Genomic DNA, 10,272 nt, shown 5'->3' with positions numbered 1-10,272 from the left:
ATATTACTCTCATATTACCTACCTGGATATATTTGCAAGCACCTCAAATTCATCATATTCAAAATTAAAATTGCCAGTTCTCTCTTTATATCTTGTTTCTTTCTGCATTTCTATCTCAGCGAATTTTACCACTGTCTACCCAGGTGAGAAATGCAGAAACTTGGACATTACCCTTGTCTCCTTCCTCTCTACCTGTTCAATCACCAAGCCCTAACGATTTTAGTCTCCTCTTTCTCAAATCTGTCTGCTTCTCCCCGTCTCCACTAATACTTTGCTAATTCAAGCAGGCAATTATATGTCTCTTGCCTAGATTACTACAACGGATCATGAGTAAGTAAGACAAACTAGGCCCATGCCCTTCTGTTATTAAAAAAGACAGATAAATAATAAAGGGTAACAAGCGTATAATAGAAATAGAAGATGTTAGGAGTTCCGTTTTCAACATGGTATTTTGAAATATCCACTAGATGTCTAATAAATAGACATGCAGGTCTAGAGGCTGAGAAAGAGCTCAGAGCTAGACATAACACATTCACAATGTCAGCATCTAGATGTTAACTGAAAGAATTAACCAAGTGCAGAATAAGAAAAGTCTGGTATCCTGAGACACCTGTGATATGTAAAAGATACACAGAGATTTCTAAACAGACTGAAGAACTGTTTGCTGAGCCTGTCCACTCCACTAGCTTCCTTGCTGGTACATGTCAAGCTTCCTAGTGTTGGGGCAGAACCTGCTATACAACACCTAAAGCCCAGAAAAACAAGAAGCTAGTGATCTTTGTCTCAAAGCCTGCGATAAAAGCATTCTTAATGATTAAAATCAACCGTCTTACCTTCCATCTTCTGCAAAAGTCATGATTTCTACTTGTTGGTCACAAAGGGTCCCACTGCTACTGACTAGCCTCCTCCCTGTCAGGCCAAGCACAGCTTTTATATTTCCAGAACTCAGTAGTACTTGCTTTTCACGTTTACCATCAGAGGAGCAAAGTAATGACCTAAACCAAGTATAAGGGAAAATGTGGAGAAATCAGGAGTAAGCCTTTTCATATGAAAGGACTGAGTTCCTATTTATTTATTTATAGAGTGGGGAGAGGCAAAAGGAGAGGAAGAGAGAATTTTAACAGAATCCACACTGGGTGTGGAGCTCAGTCTCATGACCCTAAGATCATGACCTGATCTGAAATGAAGAGTCAGAGCTGGGACACCTGGGTGGCTCAGAGGTTGAGCGTCTGCCTTCAGCCCAGGGTGTGATCCTGGAGTCCAGGGATCGAGAACCACATTGGGCTCCCTGCATGGAGCCTGCTTCTCCCTCTGCCTGTGTCTCTGCCTCTCTTTCTCTGTGTCTTTCATGAATAAACAAATAAAATTTTCAAAAAAAAAAAAAAAAGTCAATCGACTTGAGCCATCCAAATGCCCCTAAAGTTCCAACTGTATTTATTTATCTATTTATTGATGGATTTTATTTATTTATTCATGAGAAACAGAGAGAGAGACAGAGACACAGGCAGAGAGAGAAGCAGGCTCCATGCGGGGAGCCCGACGTGGGACTTGATCCCAGGACCCTGGGATCATGCCTTGAGCCAAAGGCAGATGCTCAACCGCTGAGCCACCCAGGCTCCCTGAAGTTCCAATTTTAAATGGAAACTTTAGTAAGGGATATTATTCAATTGATAGGGTTTTTCAAAACCTCTCTTGGATCTAAACTTAGATTTTTTTGTTTTAAGATTTTATTTTAAGTAATCTCTACACCCAAAGTAGGGATTGAACTCACAACTCCAAGATCAAAAGTCACATACTCTACTGACTGAGCCAGCCCAGCACCCCTAAATTTAGATTCTTTTAAGATTCAAACCTACTTTACAACTTGCACTCAAAACAAGTTTGACAAAGACAAAGGGAAAGAAAAAACTACTTTTTGAGAACCACATACCTGATTTCTCTGATCTCCAAATTTCCCAAAGCCACACACACGAGATTACAAACATCGGGCACTGGAACTATCTGTAATACTGGAACCTAAATAAAACCAAAAGAGCCAAAAATTATATTTGGTTGTTTCATTTTTAATTAATCTAAATTTTCCAAAATTTGTCACATCCTCTCTTATTTTCACTGTACCAGGGTAGTTTCAAATATTGGACAAATATGAGAAAGTTCAGCATCCTCTTTTTATAAGGTAAATCTAAATAAGTCATATGCAAAACTATGTGTATCACAGCATTTATTTAATATGATCTACACCTCTAACAATAAAGGAATATTTAAATGAATCCTGCCATGTGGACAAATGGAATACTGTACAGCCATTTAAAATGTTTCTTCAAAAAGTAAGTTTATTCACATATATAAGTATCTGTTTAGCACCACTATGCAAATCACAGTGCTAGAAGCTGTGGATACACTGGAAAACAATGAAATTTACTGAGTAGATCATAAGCATTCTCATAAAAAAAAAAAAAAGGAACTATGTGAGCTAATGCATTTGTTGTTATTTTATTTTAGATTTAAAAAAAGATTTTATTTATTTCTTCATGAGAGACACAGAGAGGCAGAGACACAGGCAGAGGGAGAAGCAGGCTCCATGCAGGGAGCCCAATGCAGGACTCGATCCTGGGACTCCAGGATCGTGCCCTGGGCCAAAGGCAGGCGCCAAACCGCTGAGGCACCCAGGCGTCCCTTTATTTTAATTTTTTTGAGACAGAAGGAGAGGGAGAGAGTGAGAGAGCAAGAGAGCACGCGCATGTATGGTGGAGAGGGGCAGAGGGAGAAGGAAAGAGAATCCAAGCAGACTTGCACTGAGTGTGGACCTGAGATCACGACCTGGGCCCAAACCAAGAGTTGGATGCTTGTACACCTTAAGCAGATTACAATTTTGCCAGTCATTTTTCCATAAAGGTGGAAAAATAAAATTCAAAATAAAGAAGTATGGATATGTAGAAACATGGAAAAATGTTCATGTGTTAAGTGAGAAAAAAGCAAATTTAAAAGTGTTAGGCACACCAGGATAGAGAGTATGTAAACTATGAATGAAGATGGACAAGGACTAGCAGAAAATACATATAGAAAAGAAGCAGGAGGAATGCTTTGGTGAAGGTGTAAGGAACACAGGTTTCAGCAAACTTAGGAGTCAGAAAAGACACAAAATTCTAATCTCTAATACATCTAGCATAAAAATCTGTTTCTCAAAAATCGGGTGATTTTTTAAAAATTTTTATTTTTATTTATTATTTTTTTTTAAATTTTTAAATAAAACACAATGTTGGGATCCCTGGGTGGCGCAGCAGTTTAGTGCCTGCCTTTGGCCCAGGGCGCGATCCTGGAGACCTGGGATCGAATCCCACGTCAGGCTCCCGGTGCATGGAGCCTGCTTCTCCCTCTGTGTCTCTGCCTCTCTCTCTCTCTGTGTGACTATTATAAATAAAAAACAAAACAAAACAAAACCACAATGTTCATTATAGTCTTGATGGTGGGTAGGTATATGGGTGCTTACTATACAGCTTTTCTCTAGGTTTGAAAATTTTCATAATGATATGGTAGGAAAAAGGACTCATCTCTGTTCTTACATGGTCATGGGTCCCATTCTTGGTAAGCTGCCCAGCGACATTACCATGTAAATGTTTGCAAAAACTGCTCCCAGCTCTAAGATTCTGACTTACCTCTGTAAAGTGCCAGGAATAAAGTTTTTCCCACTGCAAAGTATTGAGAGGTTTCCAAAGAGAAACTACATATTCACAGGCAGTTATGATACATGGCTCTTTGAAACCCGCTATTTCCCACCACATGGCACTCACATCCACTGAACAGGAACCAGAAGGATTCTGAAATAAATAGCAACAGCAGTTATGTTAAAGCCATACTTGGGATCTGTTTCATGAAAAGAATATGTATTAAAACTGCTGGGTTATTAGGATTAAATGAAATACCAAGTAAATGTAATTAAATGTAATTAAAGTTTTTTTTTTAAAGATTTGATTATTCATGAGAGACAGAGAGAGGGAGAGGCAGAGACACAGGCAGAGGGAGAAGCAGGCTCCATGCAGGGAGCCCGACGTGGGACCTGATCCCGGGACTCCAGGATCACGCACTGGGCCGAAGGCAGGCACCAAACCGCTGAGCCACCTAGGGATCCCCCTAATTAAAGTTTTTATAGATCAAAAGAAAGAGTGGGGCACCTGGCTGGCTCAGTTGGTAGAGCATGTGACCCTTGATCTTGGGGTTGTAAGTTCAAGCCCCATGCTGGAGAGATTACTCATAAATAAAATCTTAAAAAAAAAAGAAAAGAAAAAGAAAAATTAAAGAAAAGAAAAAAGAAAGAGGTTTGTGGGTCTCAAGTAACTAAAAAAATCTGCCCTCTCCACACTTATATCATAAAAGATCTAAAAATGTATAGCTCCAGAGTAGAAGAGATTCAGATTTAATCACAAAATGCAGCCCATAAGAACCTGCCTATCTGGAGATGAAACACCCTGATGAACCACCCATGGTTTAAAGAGGGAATAAAACTGAAACAACATATTACAGTTGACCCCTGAACAACGTGGGGGTTAGGTGCACTGACTTCCCACACAAAGTCTGCATGTAACTTTTGACTTTTCCAAAACTTAACTACTAATAGCCTACTACTGACAGGAAGCCTTACTGATAACATAAACAACACATACTTGATATGTTATATTATGTACTATATGGAATAAAGTATAGAGAAAAGAAAATATTAAGAAAGTCATAAGGGAAAGAATATACATTTACAATTCTGTACTGTGTTTACTGGGGGGGAAAAAAAAAGCCTGCCTGTTAAATGAGCCTGTGCAGTTCAAACCTGTGTTGTTCAAGAGTCAACTGTACTTACAAATAAACAAGGAGAGCACTATGTTTTTGTTTTTGTTTTTAATTTTTTATTTATTTATGATAGTCACACAGAGAGAAAGAGGCAGAGACATAGGCAGAGGGGAAGCAGGCTCCATGCACCGGGAGCCCGACGTGGGATTCGATCCCCGGTCTCCAGGATCGCGCCCTGGGCCAAAGGCAGGCGCTAAACTGCTGTGCCACCCAGGGATCCCAAGGAGAGCACTATGTATCCAAACTCACAGGGTATAGCCAAAGTAGTATGTCCAAAAGAAATTTATAATCATAAAGGCATTGATCAAAAAACAAGAAAAATTAAAGGAAAAAAACAGATTCAAGAGGTTAGTAAAAGAACAAGTAATAAGCACAATGAAAAACAGAAGGAATTAAGGGCAAAACCAGAAATAAGTCAAATAGAAAACCAAAGAACCTAATTAACAATCAATACAACCAAAAACTAGGGTTTTTTTGGGAAGACCAAAGGAATGGTAAATCTCTTAAGTTTGATAGAGGAAAAAAATACTTGAGACAATGGGGACTAGAGATAGAGCGTATGTAAGTGAATACAAACAGACCAAGAAAAAAAACTTAGAATAATAACTTTTTACCTACAAGTTAGAAAAATACAAATGAAATGGTTGATTCTTTAAGAAATGTTCTTAAAAGTGATTCAAGAATAGCTTTGGAATGACTGTTACTATATATCTTTATACAAAAGGAATCCGGGGATCCCTGGGTGGCGCAGCGGTTTGGCGCCTGCCTTTGGCCCAGGGCGTGATCCTGGAGACCCGGGATCGAATCCCACGTCGGGCTCCTGGTGCATGGAGCCTGCTTCTCCCTCTGCCTGTGTCTCTGCCTCTCTCTCTCTCTCTCTCTCTCTCTGTGACTATCATAAATAAATAAAAATTAAAAATAAAAAAAATAAAAAAAAAGGAATCTGGGGCTCACAGGGTAAATAATTTGCCCAAGATCATGTAGCCAGTAGTCGGCAGAAACAGTTTATGTGGGTTTCAAGCTCTTTCTTTTGAAGAAGACCAGATGTCCCCAGCTGGGAGTGTTTTTGCAACCTTTCCCTGGCAGCTATCTAGCCACACCTGGGACATTTTGGGTTGTTATAACCAGGGACAGAGTGCTACTGTCTCTAGTGGGTAGAGGCAGGGCTGCTGCTAAATGTCCTACAATGCACAGGACAGCCCCTGCAACAAGGAATTACCCAGCCCCAGATGTTCAGAGTACTGAGATTGGGAAACCATGTTCTGTGCCATGCTATTTCAAGTATCATGAAAAAACTTAACTAGGACACAGGTCCAATCTACTTCTTGGGATTTATTGAAATAGCACTAACAATGTTTTAACTGTATTTCTCGTAAATATATATATATATTATTCTACATATATTAGTATATATACTAATTAGTATATATTAGTTATTAAGTAATATATTATTATATAAGATACCAGTGAGCCACCCACGCATCCCAACCATTCATTATAATCTACAATTGTTACCCACTTTCTTGTAAATCATCATAGGTGATCCTTCCAGAAAGACTACACCATTTGGATAGGAGGGCCATAAGTGACTTTCTCCCTCTCTGTCAAAATACATGATTTTTTTTTTTTTAAGATTTGTTTAGGGACACCTGGGTGGCTCAGGTTGAGCATCTGTCTTCGGCTCAGGTCTTGGTCCCAGGGTCCTGGGATTGAGTCCCACATCAGGCTCCCCACAGGGAGCCTGCTTCTCCCTCTGCCTATGTCTCTGCCTCTCTTTTTGTGTCTCTCATAAAAAATAGAATCTTAAAAAAAATTGTTTTTAAATGAGGCTCAAATATATATATATAAAAAGATTTATTTTTTTATTTATTTGAGAGAAAGAAAGAGAGCATACACACAACGGTTGCAAGGGCAGGGGAGCAGAGGGAGAGACAAAGAAGCAGACTCCCTGTTGAGCAGGGAGCTGGACGTGGGATTTGATCCCAGGATCCTAGGATCATCCTGAGCTGAAGGCTGATGTTTAACCGACCCACCAAGCCACCCAGGCGCCCCAAAATGCCTGACTTAAATTTAGATACAAAGTTGAGTTACCTAGCTTAAGTTGTTCTTGGCAATACCTTGACATAGAAATTTCTTCCAGAGAAGATCTCAAAATATAAATACAGCTAAATATTGCAAAAAACAAAGAATTTAAATGTTTTCTGAATCTGTTTCACCAAGTTTATTTAACAATGCTAAATTAAGAATGAGGGGAACGCCTGGGTAGTGTTAAGATCAAATTCTTCTCAATTTTCCTAGCAATTCATTAAATTTTTTACATGTAAGACACAAGACACATAATGGAACAGTCTTCTGACCTTTAACTTTGAAACCAATTGGAGGTGGCCTGGGTTTGAGCTTTGACAAGCAGGAAGCTCTGCTACTTCAGTCTGTGGAAATAAAAGTCACACCATTAATCTAGGCTTTATAGATGTCTTCCTGCATTGCTCATTCATCATCATGTCTATTCGATATATGTTACCTTCTCTGATAACAAGAGCAAAGCTCCATATGACTGCTTCCTTGACAAGAAAGGGAATCGGATCCCCCATATTTAAAAAATACATTCTTAACTTTAACTTCCCCCAACTGAACTTAACAGGTTATAGTATAGTCCTATCAAAGAGACATGTTAAATTATTCTTAAACACTGAGAAGCCAACATGTAAGAAAGTAATACGCTATCTAAATTCACTGAGATATTTCACTCTTTCATAGAAAATCTCACCAGGGAAGCAGATTGTTCCTGTTCAGTGGACTGTTTCCATGACTCCGGCTGGGGATTTCCACACAGCTGGTTGTCTTTGAAAGGGACCGACTCAGTGGGAAGAGGTGTTGCCTGGGGACCAGAATCACAGTCACAGGAAGGCTGTCCATCTCGACCTGACACAACCAGGGTGCCACCTGGTTTTGACAGGTTGGTCCAATTGTCGAGTTGTTTCTGATCACTGTCTTTTAGTGTATGTGCTGCCGAAGCGAGCACATGATCACTGTCTTTTAAGTGAGGAAGTTGGGGTGTAGAGCAAGTTGGTCTGACAGTCTCTGTGCACACTTTTTCACTGAGTGCTTGGGAGCCAAAAGCTGGAGTTGTGCCTAAGATGGGGAAAGTGGGCGAACACATGTCTGCTGTCGGCCTGTTACTGTTCTCGGGGGCACTGGTATTTAAAGGAGTGAAAAGTAATATGGATGAAGAAAGACCCTTCTTCTGAGACCGGCTTGTTAGGCTTGGCATTTTAGGTTGTGCTTTTTCTGGGAGAACCAGAATTTCCTCTTCCAAGTCCTTCATTTCAGTATCAATTTGTGTAGGAGTCAATTCTTCCAAAACAATACAGTTTCCCTCCTTAAGATGCTTCTGTGCATACATTTTCGATACAATAGGCTCAACTGTTTTTTCTGAATAGGACTTCAGTTTTTCAAGCTTAAGAGGTCCAAAGATTTCATCAGGTAACTGAAAGTCTGTGGTTTTGAGAAAAGATGACAGTTGCTTTAAACTTAGCATCTCATTCTCATGAAATGAAGCCTTGAACACAGCAGAATCCAAAGCTAGATAACCATTCTTTCTGGAAGAAAGGGAGTCTTCTTTTTGACAGTGATCTTTCTTCCCTAAAATAGAAAGGAACAAAGTTAACAACAAAATTCCAATGCCCAGGGACACCTGGGTGGCTCAGCAGTTGAGTGTCTGCCTTTGGCTCAGGGCATGATCTCGCAGTCCCGGGATCAAGTCTCACATTGGGCTCCCTGCATGGAGCCTGTTTCTTCCTCTGCCTATGTCTCTGCCTCTCTCATGAATAAAGAAAATCTTAAAAAAAAAAAAAAAAAAACTCCAATGCCCAATACAGAGTGAGATTTTAAACTCCAATACAGTACAAAACATCCACCACTCTTCCCACCAGGACTCTGAAACCTCAGTGAATGGTTCAAAAGCCAGCTGGCTAACTAGCAGTTCTCCTTTGGCAGTGCCAAAAACAGTACAGTGCTGACAGCAGTAGCTGGGAGAAGGAAGACCAACGTCTGGTCCCTCTGGTCCCAGCTCTGCCGCTGATCCAGTTACCTTGGGTACATCAGTTCACTTCATTTTCCCTGTTCTCTCATAAGGGACCTGAACTAAGAATCTCTAAAATCCTTCCTACTCTAAAAAAACTATGGTTCCAATTATAAAATTCTGATTCCAACAGGTTACCAGAGCAGTTTACAAAATGCTGGTTCTTCTCACTGAAGAAAACTTAAGTCACCTTTTCAAGGAGAATAATTTATTACTTTTTTTTTTTTAAGATTTTATTTATTCATGAGACACACACACACACACACACACACAGAGGATGAAACACAGAGGGAGGAACAGGCTCGAGTCTGACTTGGGACTCGATCCTGGGTCTCCAGAATCATGCCCTGGGCCGAAGGCAGGCGTGAAACCGCTGAGCCACCTGGGCTGCCCTAATTTATTACTCTTAAAGCAGCTGGTGTTCTATACCATTCAAAATGTAGATCAAGTTGGCCCAACCACCTCCGCAGGCACATTGTCACAGCATGCCTAGAAGCCAAAAGCTGTAGGAGTGCTGAAGATGGGGAGAGTTGCATCCATCAACAAATAAATGAATAAAATGTGGTACATACATACAGCGGAATATTATTCAGCCATAAAACAGGGTACATGCTGCAACATAGATGAATCTTGAAAATAAGTCAAGGGAAAGCAGCCACACAAAAAAAGTATTAATTCCTTTTATATGAAATATCCAGAACAAGTAAGCCCATAAGATAGAATACATATTGGTGGTTGCCAGGGGCTAGCAGGGAAAAGGAAATGGGGAGCGTTAGGGGCATAGGGTTTCCTTCTGGGCTGATGATCATGTTTTGGAACTAGGTAGGGGCCCCAGTGTCACAACACTGAATTTATTATATGCCAGAGAATGGTTCACTTCAGTCAAAAGGTTAATTTTATGTAATGTGAAGGTCATCTCAAGAAAAAAAAATGTTTAATGTAGCAGCAGGTTACTATAATCACAGTGGATTATTTCAAAGTACATTTAAAAAGTTCCCAGTTTATAACTAGATTGCCCTACTTTCTGATTGCTTTGTATTCTTGTTGGCTTAAAGATGACAATAAAAAAGTCATAATGATTATGGTTTAATTTTAGTATATGTGCTGCCAAAGCGAGCACTGATTATGGTTTAATTCATTAAAAGTTAATTAATTATAACTCATAGGCCAAAGCCTATCTTCCAATGCCATAGAGCAGTCAGCTGCCTTTTTTTATAAATAAAGTTTTACTGCCACACATTTATATGTTCTCTGTGGCTACCTTCCCACTATACTGACTAGTTGTAACAGAGCACAAAGACAGTATTTACTATTTGACCCTTTACAGAAAGTTTGCTGATATCTAACACAGA

At 39.8% G+C, this 10,272-nt stretch overlaps 1 protein-coding gene across 2 annotated transcripts in view; it reads right to left on the bottom strand.

Annotated features, from left to right (window-relative positions):
* PALB2 (partner and localizer of BRCA2) overlaps positions 1-10,272 on the bottom strand; it is a 28,147-nt gene that overhangs the window by 10,557 nt on the left and 7,318 nt on the right. For both annotated transcript variants that reach the window (XM_025416165.3, XM_035717621.2), the window contains exons 5-9: positions 7,607-8,481; positions 7,197-7,268; positions 3,657-3,818; positions 1,931-2,016; positions 834-995 (exon numbers count right to left, since the gene is read on the bottom strand). In XM_025416165.3, the coding sequence (XP_025271950.2) occupies positions 834-995; positions 1,931-2,016; positions 3,657-3,818; positions 7,197-7,268; positions 7,607-8,481 (1,357 nt within the window). The remainder of the gene's footprint in view (positions 1-833; positions 996-1,930; positions 2,017-3,656; positions 3,819-7,196; positions 7,269-7,606; positions 8,482-10,272) is intronic.

Source organism: Canis lupus, chromosome 6 (assembly GCF_003254725.2).
Source record: "Canis lupus dingo isolate Sandy chromosome 6, ASM325472v2, whole genome shotgun sequence".
Classification (NCBI taxonomy): domain Eukaryota; kingdom Metazoa; phylum Chordata; class Mammalia; order Carnivora; family Canidae; genus Canis; species Canis lupus.
Note: the sequence above shows the minus strand (reverse complement) of the source record. Positions and strands in the feature narration are given on the sequence as shown.